We start from the raw sequence: 17,061 nt of genomic DNA, 5'->3' as shown, positions 1-17,061 counted from the left end.
TGGTCTTGCTCCCAGGCGTGGGACAGGTATCCACACACAGCATCCTTGAGATTTCTGGCTGTCTGAGCCACCGTACTCTGCCCTATGGATGTAGTAAACACCTAAAGACGGGATTCCTGCAGAGGAGTTATTTCCACTGGAAACAGAGAGTGAGTTCTTTCTTTAAATCTTGGCTTTCTGAGCTTTCTTCAAGTCATCCTTAGCAAGTGGGCAAGATGTAAATTTGCTGGGGTATCACTGCTTTTTTGCCTCCTTTTAAGATCTTCTCTTATTTGCAAAAATATTTAGCCTCTGTGGTCATTTTTAACATCCCCTCACCCTGAGAGCCTCAGAATCCTTAGCAAGCCAGCAATACTGCTATTGCTATCTTGGCAGCCACTGTGTCCTTCCTCCTCATCTTCACTGTCCATCTGGAGGCCAAAGTTGAGTCTTCCTTACCTGAATGTAACCCTTCATCTTCCTTCCAAGCTAGTTGTTATGGAGAAATGACCAGTAATGGAGTGGCTGGGGAGATGGGGGAAGGAGTCTAGAAGGCAGTCTGAATCCTCTTAAACTTTCACCCTCAGTGTCCCCAAGACCAGTACTTACTCCCCCTGGGGACAATGGGGTGAGGCCAACCTGCCTCACCACTCCCTCGCTCCATGCTTGTCTACCATGAAACATGAGGTGGCTTGCCTTACGAGGGTGATGCCATTCCCAGGAGAACCAGGGAGCAGACTCTAGAGCCCCTTGATGCTCCCCGCTCCTCCAGCATCACCCATGCCCTGAGCAGTGAGTATGTGCTAGAGGAGAGATGACAATGTGTAGCCCTACTCTATGTCTTCCTTAGAGTTAGCTGCCTTAGCAGATAAGCTCAGCTGGCTCTCCATGTGTGGTCCAGAAATGGGAGGAAGGGAGGACAGAGAAGTTGACCTGGATAAAGCTTGCCTAAAGTTGATGGGAGAGTCTGATTTGATTCTCTGAAGTCATTTGTCAGTTCAGAGAACTGAAGTGCAGAATTCAGGGAGCTGGGTGGGTCTTGTGGACCAAAGGACCCTTCCTCCAGTGCTTGGAGAGTGGGGATGCTGCCAAAAATGGTGCTGGATGACCCAAGCACCTGACCACTGTCTGGGGCCACTGAGGTGATGGACACCTATGCTTCTATCCAGTTTAGCCTCGTAATGTACCCACACCTGAATTTGATTGCATAACTACAGTGTGTTCTTGGCTGTCCAGGACCTTGGGCTTGCAACATTCTTCCCACTACCTCTACAGTCAGGTTAAGTGACTTCATTGTTACTCCCTTGCATTCTCTATCTGACCTATGAAATTTCAGAGCCAGAAAACAGCTGAAAATAGTCACTTCATCCTATTCTACCCCTGCTTCCCATTGCTCATCTCCTGAAACACTCACCTGTGTCTGTAAACTTCACAGTTCACTCACAGCAAAATTGCCTGCATCTTCCAATTCTTCTCTGGATGCTGCTTTGGAACTGGACCATGGAACAACAAAAAGAACAAAGATGCTACGGAAATCATCAGTCAGGAGCCCAGGCCATAGGAGCAAAAGGCAAACCCTGGGCCTCATAAGTGGGGTGTCAGATACATCATGTTAGATTGTGTCATCTGTGGGCACAATCAGCCATGGCTATACACCTGGTGAGCATGTACTTGCAGTGTGCCAGGGACACTAGTTAGTTGCAGCTAAAATGGCTCCAGAAGCCAGAAAGATGTCTGAACAGTTAACAGTGTTTCCTCCTCTTCTAGAGGACTTGAGTTTGTGACCCTAGCATCCACATTGAGAAGATCCCAATGCCCTGAATATAGTTTCTGAGGATCCAATGCCCTCGTCTGGCCTCTGCAGGCTCCTGCACACACATGTGCATTTAAACACACACACAACTGGGGCTCCAGGGATCTGTGCCATGGGAGAGCCCAAGCTCATTTCAGCATTTCTGGACTGGAGATGGGGGACATTCTCCTCACTGGCTACTAGACGCTGTCCTTGTCTTAATCTTCACTGTCTCTAACTCTGCTTTCTACCCTTCCCCAAAGGTCAATCACCGAGGGGAAACTGAGCTCCTCCCCAGGCCTCCCCCCACCATACAGAGACAGTGGTAAGGAACAGTGAAAGCCAATGGCTCTGTTCTAGGTACAGCCTATCTACCTCCTAGTACTGCAGCCCTGACAACTTCCTTACCCCCTCTAAGTGTCCCTAGCCTCAGTGGGTGGTCATACTGCCACACTACTAAACAAAGAAGTCCATGCAAGACAGCTGACAGAAATCCTTGTCACACAGACCTCCATGCACCTTCTGACACAGATTTCAGGCCTACGGCTCTGAACTGTGCACCAGCTCTAGATTCCAGCACATTCTCTCAGCCAACAGAGAGAGGTCTGCTGTGTCTCCTCCTCCACCAGTTCTGAATGGTCAGAGTCCAGAGATCGGAGCAGGTAGAGCGAGGACGGCCTGCTGGGTAGGCATCCCAATGCTGCACTACCCCACCGAGAAGATGAAGGTCTCCTTGGTCTCCCTCCTCTTCCTCGCCATCCTCAGCACAGCCTTCGCTCTCTACATTCGCCAGAGTGAGTCACGTGTCTCATAAAGCCAGAGACGAAAAGGGAGAACAGGCAGATGGCTGCGAGGTGATGCCAAAGGTTCTGTCAGGCCTCTGGTCACATTAGCACTGGGGTCCCTTCTAGCCCAGCTGCGGTCCTCCCGTTCTCCTTGTAAGTAGAGCTGGGCTTGGCGGAGACAAGAGATTATAAAGGTGGGTGAGTCTAGGAAGCCGAGTCGCGTCTCCTTAGAGAATCCTGTGATCAGAAGGGATCATTTAGGAGGGAAATAAGGAAGCATTAGAGAAATCATTGTAAATGCATATAATAAAAGGGGGTGGGGCAAGGCAAATCTATCCCTGGGTCTAAGCAAAGGAATGAGATGTCTGAACTTAGGTACCCCTTCCTCTCGGTGCTGGCATAGATTGCTATAGCTATTAGACAACCAAACTGAGACCCTAAGGAGTGATCCAGCATGCTGTTTGAGGATCTATGATTCCTTTCTCCACTCCACCTTCTTCCCCCCTCCCAAGACTAAATGAAGTCTGCAGAAAATGAAAGAAGTTGATAGTGGTGGAGCTGTGGAAAGAGGAGACTGGGACCTATGGAGGATAGCGTTTGGCCACTCCAAACCCTTGCCTCTGCCATCACTGATCCACCCCTGATAACAAAGGAGGTACAGAAATACTAAGCTCCTCTATGCATATACTGCATTAGGCTGCCATGGTCTTTACTTTTTGCCTTTAAGGTTTCCCTAAGCTTAGACTCAGCCTGGCTCCACCTCTGCAGACACACAGAGGGACAAAGGTCAAGTGCAGTGTGCAGTGTGTCCACATACTCTCAGGATGACCCCGGCTTTGATAATCAAAGCCATGAGGATCACTGGCAGGAACTGTACGAAGGTGTTTATGACGGAATTGTGTGTGTGTGTGATGGCTGGGATATGCAACAGTGGCCATTGAGAAAGTCAGTCATCTCAGAGCCGTTAAAAGCCTGAGTCAGTCAGATGGAGCTCGCGACTTAATCATCAGCCACAAGCATGAGATAAGACTACAAAAAGATTTGTGTTCTGAATGTCTAGGTACAAAGGATGGTCTCCAGCTTGACTTCCTAGATAGTCTCAACCAGTGAGTAGTTGGGGAGGGTTAAGAACAGACCACCAGCAAAGGCCAGTACCCACCCAGCCATATCGAGAAGGGAAGCAATGGCTTTTAAGGCAAGAAACAGTTACCACCATTTTTTCTCAATTATACTAATCATGGAGTGAGTTTTTCTGTATTTCAGGCTCTTGAATTAGGCATCTTCTCAAATATTTCATCATGATTCTAGGATAAAAGTATCTCTGTGTTCTCTTTGGCAGCACATATACTAAAAAAATAACTTTTTATGCCTAGCACTCTGGAGAAAAATGTGTGTGTGTGTGTGTGTGTGTGTGTGTGTGTGTGTGTGTGTGTGTGTGTGTTTATACCATTTAAGGGATAAAAAGCTAGAATCTAGAGAGATTAAGAAATTACCCATGATTAAAGTCCTTTATTCCATGCCGGGTGGTGATACATGTTTTTAATCCCAGCACTTGGGAGGCAGAGGCAGGCAGACCTCTGAGTTCAAGGCCAACCTGATCTACAGAGGGAGTTCCAGGACAGTCAGGACTGTTACACAGAAAATCCCTGTGTCAAAAAAACAAAGAACAAGACCAAAAAAAATCCTTTATTCAAGACTCTGATAGAAGTTGATCTGAAACCTGGATCAAGTGCTTTTTCCCTGCTCTAACTCATCCTCCTCTGTGTCCTTGTCACACTCTGCCAGCCCTCAGGCTCTCCACCACTCATAGGATGGAATCCTGATTCCACCATAGCTTGTCCTTTTCGGTTCCACCATTACTCATCACACTGCCATCAGTCCCTGCTACTGGAAATTTTCATCATCATAGGAGTGGGATATGATTGATGTAAGAGGGAGGCGAGCACCATGGTTTTTGCTCCCTGACTCAACTCATAATGTGACTCCTTCAGGAATGCCTGAGTCGATAAAACCTCTACCCAACTGTTGCCATAAGTACTATGAGAAAGAACTGCCGAAGAAACGGGTGGCGGGATACAAAGAGGCCCTCAACTGCCACCTGCCAGCAATCATGTAAGCATGCCCCCACATATATTTCCATGGAGGTGGGAGGGGGAATGGAGCAGAAATTGGGATGCATAGGAAAGAGTCTCCAACCTAGACTGGTTTGGATTGTAGCTAAGGGTTTGGGCTTTGACTCTCAGGGTCCTGGGTCCAATCCTGGTCTCTGCCACTTAAAATTGTGCCTCCCAACTGCTACCATTATAAAAACCTAAGCCTGAGTGTCCAGTATAAGTGGGTAAGGACCTGAAGAAGAGATAGTCAAGAATAGAGGCCACTGAGGCTTTTGAGGACCCATACAAAGAAGCCAAAAGAAGGCTCTAGAAAATGTGAGCTACATGAGTTTCCAGAACATGTCAACCATGTACCCCATCCTGTTCCACAGCCCATGACAGTCTAACTCTGTCTCCACAGCTTTGTCACCAAGAAGAATGTAGAAGTCTGTGCCAACCCTAAGGAGGAATGGGTCAAAGAATACATCAAGGATCCCAAAATACCTTTGATGCCTCACAAGAATTTAGCCTAGTCTACAGTTGTCAGAAGAGTGGTCAGCCCCAGCTTCTCAGTTCTTGTTGACTATGCTTCTGTGAAAGCCTAGGTTTGGGGGAGGAAGGCGGAAGCCCATGAGAACACAACCATGCAACATCACAGTCAGGGCAGAGGAGCAGACCAGTGGCCAAAATAAAGAGCAGTGCTTTGAATTGTCTCAGTTTTGAAAGAAAATGTCAGGGTTAGGGGAAGTAGAAAGTAACTCCTCTCTCTCTCTCTCTCTCTCTCTCTCTCTCTCTCTCTCTCTCTCTCTCTCTCTCTCTCTCTCTCTCTCTCTTCCTCTCTCTCCTGATATGTGACCCATATGAACGGGTTGTTGGATCCCCTGGTTGAGAACCACTGACCTATGTATAAGCTCTTGCCCTGAAGTTCCCAGACTGTCCTGCCTCCTGACCTTGCTCCAGGCTGGGGATTCAGCTCCTCTTTTAGTTCCACGATATTCCCCCAGAATCTTAACAATTATCCCTCCAAACAAAAAAAATTTTAATTAAAATCCTCTGAGGCCATTTTCCGTCTCTGGAATAACATTCATTGGTTTAGGTTGGTTTTGCATGTGTACTCAAATCCATATAAGATTCTCTGTTTTAACCGTTTTTACATGTACAGTTCAGTATATCCACATGTTTGTGTAGCTATCACTTCTACTCATCCCAGAATCTTCTCATCATCTTACTCGGAATCTCTGTACCAGTTGATTGCCAAGTCACTAGTCTTGCCTCCCCAGCCCTGGTAACTAACCATCCCTCTACTTTGTGTCACCGTGAACTTCACTATTCCGAGAACCATACAAGTGGATTTACATAGTACTCTTCTTTTTGTGACTGCCTTATGTCAAGTAATAGCCAGTCTTCCAAGTTCATCCATGTTGTAGCATTCATCAGAATGTCACTCTCTTTCAAAGCTGAAAATAATCTATGGTGTGTATCTTCTACAGTCTGTTTCTCCTGCCTGTCCATGAATGGACTTCCAACATCTATCAATCCCACAGGGCAATTTTGAACCAAAATTTAAGCAAGCTTTAATTAAAAAACTGGTCAGTATGATGAACTCTGGCTGGATTCATTCCTGGGTTCTCAGAAAATTGCCACAAGTCAAATGTTGCTGAGGCTTATAAAGGCACACTCACAAGGTCATGTATTTCCCATCAGGTCCAATCAGGGACAAGCGTACATCCTGACATATTCCTGCCCATGCACCTCCAGGCTACATGTGATCAAGCACATTTAGTGCAGTTGAATCAAACAAACTTGTGTAAGGGAGCAAAAACACGTGGCTTGTTAACTACTATAAACAACAGCCTCCAGCACCTTGGGCAAGAGGCTTACAGGTTAGGGGCCTTTTTTCCCCATGAATCTCTTAGGCACAGCAATTAAAATATAACTTTGGCTCTCATGCATCATTTTTTATTTATTTTATTGGTTTTCAATACAAGGTTTCTTTATGTAGCCCTGGCTATCCCAGAACTTACTCTGTAGACCAGACTGGCCTTGAACTCACAGAAATCTGCCTGCCTTTGCTGCCTCCTGAGTGCTGGAATTAAAGACATGTGCCACCACCTGGCTCACATCCCCCCTTTTAAAATACTACTCATAGTTGTTATGATAAAGGCTTTGGGGGGGACCATGGCTGATTCCATAGCAGGTGAGTATGAGAGTGTACACCCAAGGCAGCAAAAAGTACCAGAGTCCTTAGTCAGTACCAGGGTCCAACTCAGGGAACTGAGGGCCGAAGTCCTGTAGAACATGAAGGAACTGAAAATAGGAAGCATGGGGCCATGGCTGGCAGAGTGGGATTGAAATGGCATTGTCTTTCTTCCCCTGTTCATTGAAGGAATTCAAAGTTAGATCAAACTGGAGACCTAATTGAAATTGTGCACACATATATAAAGGAAAACCCCCACCCAGTACATAATATAAGGCTTGCCAGAAACTCCTAGGCCAGAAGGACTTTAGTTGGTTCTGTTTGTTTAAAAGCATTATTCTTTTCCAACTCACACACACACACTTCCCCATTCCTATAATAGGGTTATTTAAGCCCTACCCATCCTAAAGACCTCACCCACATAAACCTATTTGCAAGTATCTTACGCAACTACCAACTTTGTGGAACATGGGATGCCAGTTGGCAGGGACTAGAATATAAAAACTATATTGGCTGAACTTTTTCTATTCTCATGTGGCACGAAGGATTAACCCCAGGAGAGTAAAGGTCACACATAAAAACAAGAGTGATAAGTTGGAAAATAAATCTGGATAATATGAAGAACATTTTTCTAGTCACATGTCCCTTCTCTGCCACCATGAAGATTTGGGGTGGACAAACAGGTATTCCAAGGACAGCTTTACAAATGTTAGTGGCCTTGAGAGAGGCCATGTTAACACACATTCCTTCTGTAGAGTCCGTGTAACACACACATGACTAACTGCTGCCTACAGAATGAGTTGCACTTGACATATATCGTTCTAAATCACTGTCTCCAGTCCACCCAAGAGATCTCCTCTATTTCCCCTTCCCAGGGAGAGCCATGTGTTGTCCCTGCTTGGGCCCTCCTTATTACTTAGCCGTAGTCTTTGGATTGTAGCATGGTTATCCTTTACTTAACAGTTAATATCCACTTAAGAGTGGGTGCCATGTTTGCCTTTCTCAGTCTGAGTTACCTCACTCGGGATGATTTGCTTTCTAGATCCATCCACTTGCCTGTGAATTTCCTGATGTCCATTTTTTTAACAGCTGAGTACTACTCCATTGTGTAAATGTACCACATTTTCTTTATCCATTCCTCAGTTGAGGAGCATCTAGGCCCTGGGCTTCCCCAAATAACACCAAGAACTGGGGACAAAGTATGCAAATGCCTGAGACTTATGGGGACATCTCATTCAAACAGCCACAGTACATCTGACACTAGAAGTGTGGGCATTTTTAATTCATTCTTTGAAAATTTTATACATATATAGAGTCTGGTCTGTCTGATCATGTCAGTCCCCACTCTGCTCCAACTCCAAAAGCATATTTTAGTTTATTTTTTTAAAGATTTATTTACTTGTGTACTTTACGTATGTGGCTGTTTTGTTTGCATGTACATCTACACACCAGAAGAGGGCATTGGATTCCACTGTAGACTGTTGTGAGCCACCATGTGGGTTCCTGGGGATTGAACTCAGGAAAAACAGTCAGTGCTCTTAACCACTGAACTATATCTCCAGCTCCTGAAAGCATATTTTTTCCAATATATTTTTATTTAAATTAGAAACATGCTTGCTTCACATGTCAATCCCAGCTCCCTCTCCTACCCCTCCTCCCTTGTCCCTCCACCAGCTCCCCACACCATTCCCCAGGGAGGGTGAGGCCCTCCATAGGGGATTTCATCCATCTAGGCCCTCCCCCATGTGTCCAGGCTGAGAGAGCATCACTCCATGTGGAATGGGCTCCCAAAGTTCATTCTTATGCCATGGCAAACACTGATCTACTACCCAAGGCCCCAGAGATTGCGGGGGCCTTCTCACCGACCCTACAGTCAGGGGATCTGGATCAGTCCCATGCTGGCCTCTCAGCCATCACTCTGGGGTACAAGAGCTCCCCCTTGTCAGGTCAACTGTCTTTGTGGGTTTCACCAGCCGGGTCTTGACCCCTTTGCTCATCACTCTTCCCTCTCTGCCACTGGGTTCCAGGAGTTCAATTCAGTGTTTAACTGTGGGTATCTGCCTCTGTTTCCATCAGTCACTGGATGAAGGTTCTAGGATGGCATATAAGATAGTCCTAAAACTCATTATCAGGGAGGGGCTATTAAGGTAGTCTCTCCACTGTTGCGTAGTTTGCCAGTTGGGGTCATCCTTGTAGATCTCTGGAAATCCCACTAGTGTCAGCTTTCTCTTCAAACCTATAATGACTCCCTCTATTACGGTATCTCTCATCCTGCTCTCCTCTATTCTTCCCCTGGCTCAACCTTCCTGCTCCCCCATGTCTTCATCTCCCCTCTTCTTCTACCCCTCTCTTTTTCCCCCTAGATCCCTCTCCCCTGTCCCCATTCTCCCAATCTGCTCAGGAGATGTTGCCTCATTTCCCTTCTCTGGGGTATCATGCATATCTCTCTTGGGAACCTCCCTGTTTCCCAAACTCACTGGTAATGTAATTGTAGGCCAGCACTCCCCTGATCCATGTCTAAAATCCATATATGAGTAAGTATATACCATGTTTGTCTTTTTGTGACTCAGGATGGTTTCTTCTAGTGCCATCCATTTGCCTGTAAATTTCAAGATTCCACTGTTTTTTATTCGCTGAGTAGTACTCCATTGTGTAAATGTACCATATTTTCTCTATCCACTCTTCAGTAGAGGGGCATCTAGATTGCTTCCAGGTTCTGGCTATTACAAATAATGCTGCTATGAACATAGTGGAACAGACATCCTTGTTGTATGAATGCACATCTTTTGGATAAATGCCTAAGAGTGAAATTGCTGGATCTTGTAGTAGACTGAGTCTCATTTTCCTGAGGAATCTCCATACTGATTTCCAAAGTGGCTGTACAAGTTTGCACTCCACCAGCAATGGAGGAGTGTTCCCTTTTCTCCACATCCTCTCCAGCATAAACTCTCATTGGTGTTTTTGATTTTAGCCATTCTGACAGGAGTAAGATGATATCTCAGAGTTGTTTTGATTTGTATTTCCCTAATGGTTAAGATGTTGAGCACTTTCTTAAGTGTCTCGGCCATTTTAGACTCCTCTATTGAGAATTCTCTATTTAGTTCTGTACCCCACTTTTTAATTGGATTATTTGGTGTTTTGGAGACTTGTTTCTTGAGTTCTTTGTAAATTTTGGAGATCAACCCTCTGTCAGATGTGGGGTTGGTGAATATCTTTTTCCATTCTGTGGGCTGCCTTTTTGTCTTATTGACTGTGCCCTTTGCCTTACAGAAGCTTCTCAGTTTCAGGAGGTCCCATTTATTAATTGTCGATCTCAATGTCTGTACTACTGGTGTTATGTTCAGGAAGCTGTCTCCTGTGCCAATTCATTCAAGGGTACCTCCCTCTTTCTCTTCTAAGAGGTTTAATGTGGCTGGATTTATGTTGAGGTCTTTGTTCCATTTGGACTTAAGTTTTGTGCATGATGATAGATATGGATTTATCTGCAGTCTTCTACAAGCCATCATCCAGTTATGCCAGCACCATTTGTTGAAGATGCTTTCTTTTTTCCATTGTACAATTTTAGCTTCTTTGTCGAAAATCAGGTGCTCGTAGGTGTGTGGGTTAATATCAGGGTGTTCAATTCTATTCCATTGGTCTACCTGTCTATTTTTGTGCTGATACCAAGCTGTCTGAAAGCATATTTTAAACAAAAAAATCTCGAATCTATACAAAGCTGAGCCTCATCTGAGTTTGGAAGAGACTGGGTTCATCTGACTAATGAAGGGACTCCTGAGCTCATGCCTGAAACCTCCTGATCCATGGTGTGGGCTGCCTGGGGCTTGGCCTCCACTATTTTCCAACTCCTGCTAAAAGGCTTTGAAGAAGCAATGCACAAAAAATACAGGGAAAAATACTTTTTAATTCTCCTCAGAGTGCAGCACTCATTGGCAGTGGCCTTAAACTCTGTGAGCCTGTTTTTCTCATCTGAAAGGTGAAGTTGAAGTATCACAGAGGTGCTATGTCCCTCATGAGGTCTGGAACAAACTTTACAAGCAAGTAGAAAACACACCCATCCTCTTCAAAACTCAAACAAGATCCTATGGGTGAAACAAACCCTGTCAAGAAAACACACTGACAACCACACTTAAGGCAAGAAACTCCCCTCCCAGGATGTGGGTATAAACTAGAGCAGAGACTTCAGAAGGACTCCCAGAGTGGACTAAGAGAAGGAACTGGTTAGCCCCTGAGATCTAAGGGGAAGGAGTGAAAAGATCAAGGAAAGAAACTGTGTAGGGAACAGCAAGGACCTTGCTGCCAGAGACCTTCAATTCCATCAATTCTTTGGCCCCTGGGGAAGGAGAAAAGGGAGATAACTCTTACATACAGCATCACATGATTGGAGATACAGCCAGCATCCAGAACAAGGAGTTAGGAACTGATAAGTATGTTGTCAGCCCTTGAAGACTGACAGACATTGTGTAAAAGCTTTGGTTTCTAGAACTGGGAAAATGAAAAGAATCACAAACAGGTCTCAATGTTGGGGATGTGGTGGGCTAACTTCATAAGAGACTGGTAGCAAAGTCCTTCCTGAGGAGATGGTCTTTAACCTAAGGACTAAATAAGAAGAAAACTAAGGGAAGAAAGCTTTCCTGGCAGAGGGTACAGCCAGTGCAAAGACCCTGGGGCAGAAATATTAACTTGGCACTTAGGAGTACAGTGAGTAGGGCAGGAAGGAAAGCAGCAGTCTGAGTACTGAGAAGGACGGAGGCAGTACGGTAGAGCTTTGTGAGTGAGAGGAAGGTGGGAGCAATATATCTCTGGCATGCTGGAGAGCCGCTGCTGTATCACCAGATATATATGTCTATAGTCTGACTTCCATGTTGAGATTGATTGATGAGGACCCTGGAGATCAATTAGGAGACTCCTGGAGCAATCCAGGCTACAGGGGATGATGGCTGGGGGACAGATGATGTCAAAGAGTATGAGAAAATTAGTGAAATGGTTGAGGGGCACAACTGGAAACTCACTGAGAAGGACAGGTTTAAGCAGTTAGGTGGGTATTGGTGTCATTTATGGAAATAAGGGGAATGCCCTGGAGGGGGTGGCCTTAGAAACTTTGCCTAGACAGTGTTAATGTGAAAACACTTGCTGATGGCCACGAAGTTATGTTGAGGAGAAAGTAAACTATGTAAGTCTGCAGGGCCAGGAAAGAAACAAGCTAAAACAAGAGAGTTTGGGAGCACCAGGGTCCTTGAAGAAGAAGGCTGTGTCATGCATCACAGACCCAGGAGCATCTGAGCATGTCGTGGTGGAAAGTAGGGACAGCACAAGAATTGAGTGGGTAAGTGGCCAGGGACACAAGAGTATCAGGAGAGTATGGCGATCCTCAGAGTGTATGGCCACTACACTGGCCCATGGAAGAATAGAGACATGGTCATTGGAAGTGACTCGAAACTCACCAGTGACCTTGGCTAGAGAAGTTTCAGTGGCATTGTTGACAGAAGCCCAACCAAAGGGGTGGGAAAGAATGGGGTCGTGGAAGCTGGGTCAGCATTATAAATGGCACTAAGATGTTTTATGAAATGAAACAAAGCTTCAACAAGAGCCCGAAGCAGGCGTGGGCTTGGGGGGAGGGAGGGGATGTTTGCTTGGTTTAGGTTGATGAGATAGACAGTTGCTACACAGCCCAGGCTGGCCTTGGTCCTCCTGCCTCACTCAGCCTTCTGAGTGCTAGAATTGAAGGCTCATGGCACCACACTGGGCTCAGGGAGGATGTTAAAGATGTGAGAATGTATGTGCACCGATGTGTAAACTACTCTGCCTCTCTAGGCGTCAGGAGGTATTGATGTACAAGGAGCCTGAGGCTCCCTCAGTTGTAGGTTTACGCTCACATGCGTGAAGTACCCAGTGCCATGCCCCACTCACAGCAGATTCCATACTCCCAGGCACCTTCCCAGAGAAAGGCTGCTTGTTAGCAGATGATCACTGGTAAGGGAAGACAGAGGCGCGGGGTGGTATAAGGTCCCCACATTGTCTGACAGCAGACAGGTTAGTGGGAAAAGGAGTCACGCTATGAACAGCACACACACCCTGGTGCTCAGAACCTCATCCTTCCTGACCACGGCAGAGTCTTTGCCTCTGAACCCTAAATGTGCGGTTTTCTCTTGTGCACCACAGAGCATAGAAAATTTAAGTGACAATTTTCTCACCTAACCTGTCCCAATTCTCAGATGCAGAGGAGAGAACCATTACCTTCAGCTCAAGCCAGCTCAATTCCCTATCCAGTTCCCTTAGGTAGAGACAAGCTACTTTTTTTCATTTTACTATGCCTATCCAAGGCCCTTGGTATTAAGCAGGCTCACTAAACATCTATCAGGAGAGTCACACAAAGCTTGGGGTGAGACATGTAGTCATTGTTATACAGCCATTTGGGCTGCAAGCCAGGGGTTGGGGTCTAGATGTGCCACCACAAGCCTTTTAAATTGTGACCTGGAGAAAGGGAAGAATTCGGAGCTAATTTAGGATCAACTCAATCCTGGGGGAATTGGACTAACTTAATCCTGGGGAAATTGGTGGGTACTGCCACCTAGTGGTTAAAAGTCATGCCAATTAGTTTCTTTTTTCTTTTTTTATCATTTTTTATTTTAATTTTAAATAGCTTGTTTTACATGTCAATCCCAGTTCTCTTCCCGCACTCCCCTTCCCCCCCTCCCTCCCACCCTATTGCCAAATCCTTCCACAGAGGGGATATCTAGAGTCTGTCATTTTACTCTTGGTAGGGTCAAGGCACTCCCCTAAGAGTCCAGCTGAGAGAGCATCTCTCTTTGTGCTATAGGCACATGAAGACAGTTTGTATACCAGGGATAGACACTGATCCACAGCTCAGGGCCCCATAGGTTGCCCAGGCCTTCTCACTGACACTCACATTTGGGGGGTCCAGATCAGTCCCATGCTGGCCCCCCCAAGAGCACTCCCCCTGTTCAGATCAGCTGTCTCTGCTGGTTTTGCCAGCCCATTCTTTGCCAATTTGCTCATCACTCCTCTCTCTCTGTCACTGGGTTCCTTGGGTTCAGTTCAGTGATTAGTTGTGTGTTTGCCTCTGCTTCCATCAGTCACAGGATGAAGGCTCCCGGATGGTTATAGACATCAAGTTCATTATCAGGAATGGGCATTCGAGGTGGTCCCTCCACTATTGCTTAGCTTGCCAATTGATGTTATACCTTTAGATCACTCGAGGTCACTCTGGTGCCTAATCTGTCTTCGATCCTATGATTCCCTCTTCCCCCTATTCTACCCCCACCCCCTCAACTTCCTGTTCCCCCATGACCAACTCCCTTCCTCTTTACCCCTCTATTCTTCCCAGGTCCCACTCCCCCCACCCCTCGCCGTGTTCCCCATCCATTCAGAGGATCTTGTCTCCATCCTCTTCTCTTGGGTACTATGCATATATGCATATCTTTTAGGTTCTTTCCTGTTTCCCAGACTCTCTATCTGTGGAAGTGCAGACTGATCCATATCTAAAATCCATATATGAGTGAGTACATACCATGTTTGTCTTTTTGCGACTGGGTTACCTCACTCAGGATGGTTTCTTCCAGTGCTATCCATTTCCCTGCGAATTTCAAGATTCCATTGTTTTTTTCTGCTGAGTAATACTCCATTGTGTAAATGTACCACATTTTCTCTATCCACTCTTCAGTTGAGGGGCATCTAGGTTGCTTCCAGGTTCTGGCTATTACAAATAATGCTGCTATGAACATAGTGGAGCAGATGCCCTTGTTGTATGAACCTGCCTCATTTGGATAAATGCCTAAGAGTGGAATTGCTGGGTCTAGTGGTAGATTAATTCCCATTTTCCTGAGGAATCTCCATACTGATTTCCAAAGAGGCTGTATGAGTCGGCATTCCCACCAGCAGTGGAGGAGTGTTCCTCTCTCTCCACATCCTCTCCAGCATAAATTGTCTTCGGTGTTTTTGATTCTAGCCATTCTGACAGGAGTAAGATGGTATCTCAGAGTTGTTTTGATTTGCATTTCCCTGATGGCTAAGGATGTTGAGCACTTTCTTAAGTGTCTCTTGGCCATTTTAGCCTCCTCTACTGAGAATTCTCTATTTAGCTCTGTACCCCACCTTTCAAGTGGATCCTTTGGTGTTTTGGAGACTTGTTTCTTGAGTTCTTTGTAAATTTTGGAGATTAGCCCTCTGTCAGATGTAGGGTTAGTGAATATCTTTTCCCATTCTGTGGACTGCCTTTTTGTCTTACAGAAGCTTTTTAGTTTCAGAAGGTCCCATTTGTTAATTGTCAATCTCAGTGCCTGTGCCACTGGTGTTATGTTTAGGAAGTGGTCTCCTGTACCAACTCGTTGAAGAGTATCTCCCACTTTCTCTTCTAAAAGTTTCAGTGTGGCTGGATGTATGTTGAGATCTTTGATCCATTTGGACTTAAGTTTTGTACAAGGCGATAAACATGGATCTATCTGCAGTCTTCTGCATACCATTACCCAGTTATGCCAGCACCATTTGTTGAAGATGCTTTCTTTTTTCCACTGTACAGTTTTAGCTTCTTTGTCAAAAATCAGGTGTTCATACATGTGTGGGTTAAAATTAGGGCTTTCGATTCGGTTCCATTGGTCTACCTGCCTATTTTGTGCCAATACCAAGCTGTTTTCAGGACTATAGCTCTATAATACATGTTACAGAACACCAGTGTGTCTATATGTCCAGTTACCAAGGCATCTCCTTACCTGCATCTTCCCTCCTCTCCCTGCTTTCTCTCTTTGTCAGGGAACTGAGGCTTTTGATCTGAACTGAGGACATGGAGATTAAACTTTGTTCTTCCAGAGCTTAGCTTTGAGTGGAGAGACCATACACTAACATGCATACACATCAACTTCCATAAAGCATAATGAAACTGAATGAGAGAATTGCAAAAGGACAGTTTTGTACCATCTGACAAGACCCTCCTGTGGTGGTATATTATTTACATTTAATAAAGCTTGCCTGAGGGTTCAGAATGCAAAGCTAGCCATAAGCCATAGAGGTCAGGCAGTGGTGGTGCACACCTTTAATCCCAGGACTAGGAGACAGAAGCAGATGGATCTTTGTGAGTTCAAGGCCACCCAGGGCTACACATGAATGAATCATTCTAAAAGAGTAACAGAGTTCATGCCTTTAACCCCAGCACTTGGGGGTCACATGCCTTGAATCCCAGCACTAGGGAGGTGGAGGCTGGAATGACATGGCTGAGCAGAGAAAGGAATATAAGGTGGGAGGAGACAGGAACTCAGAGGATTGCAGTGCCTCTGAGGATTCATGGAGACAGGATCACCCATTTAGGTCTGAGGTAGATGTAAGAGCTAGAGGCCGGCTGCTTTGCTTCTCTGATCTTCAGCTTGAACCCCAATACCAGTCTCTGGGATTTTATTGTTCATGTTACACCCTCCAAGAAACGTAATGTTAGTAGAATATTAGTAAGGCCCTGATCACCAATCATCCTGGATAAGGTGTCCAGCCCAGAGACCCAAGCACCTAAAATGCCTAACTAATTGGTCACTCCAAAAGGAAAGGCAATAACTTCTGAAAAGTAGTTTTGAAAATACAGCTGAGAACTTGAAATACAGAAGCAGTTAGACTTTGGAGGGGCATTGAAAATAGAAGTGAGCAGCAGGCATGAATTCCTTTGTGAGTGTGTGTGTGTGTGTGTGTGTGAGAGAGAGAGAGAGAGAGAGAGAGAGAGAGAGAGAGAGAGAGAGAGAATTTAGTATATATTGCAGGAGTGAAAATGATCTAAGGAGACACTTCTGCGAATGCTAACTTACTTTTAATAAAATTTTAAAGGGGCTAACTTTAAATAATAATAATTTAAAACCTTGTTTCCTATAATTTTGTCATGCTTCTAGCACGAGGGATAACTAAAGATCTTTTTTAAAGCCACATGGAGCCAGACATGGTGGCACATGCATTTAATCCCAGTGCTTGGGGGGCAGAGGCAGGTAGAACTCTGTGAGCTCAAGAACAGCCTGGTCTACAGAGGGAGTTACAGGGCTACACAACAAAAAGCCATATGGAACCCACTACTATAGAATTTTCCTAACTTTACATATATATAGAGAGAGTTTTAGTGGAGCTACCATATAATGGAGGAGATAATACCCCAACTAGGCAACACATGCTACCAAATGCAAACCCGAGTGCCAGGAATGGGCTGCATCTTTTTGAGTAGTTGGCCAAAGG

The 17,061-nt window shown here is 45.4% G+C and overlaps 1 protein-coding gene across 1 annotated transcript; it reads left to right on the top strand.

Annotated features, from left to right (window-relative positions):
- The first annotated feature begins 602 nt into the window (after nucleotides 1–602).
- Nucleotides 603–6,252, top strand: Ccl16 (C-C motif chemokine ligand 16). The gene is made up of 4 exons (XM_013118284.3): nucleotides 603–607; nucleotides 2,303–2,565; nucleotides 4,548–4,668; nucleotides 5,071–6,252. The coding sequence occupies exons 1-4, from the start codon at nucleotides 603–605 to the stop codon at nucleotides 5,180–5,182; spliced, it is 501 nt and encodes a 166-aa protein (XP_012973738.2). The 3' UTR covers nucleotides 5,183–6,252.
- The last annotated feature ends 10,809 nt before the right edge of the window (nucleotides 6,253–17,061 follow it).

The sequence above is a fragment of the Mesocricetus auratus genome, unplaced genomic scaffold, assembly GCF_017639785.1.
Source record: "Mesocricetus auratus isolate SY011 unplaced genomic scaffold, BCM_Maur_2.0 Super-Scaffold_100007, whole genome shotgun sequence".
NCBI classification, from domain to species: Eukaryota; Metazoa; Chordata; class Mammalia; order Rodentia; family Cricetidae; genus Mesocricetus; species Mesocricetus auratus.
The sequence above is the reverse complement of the archived record's forward strand: the minus strand, read 5'-3'. Positions and strand labels throughout refer to the sequence as shown.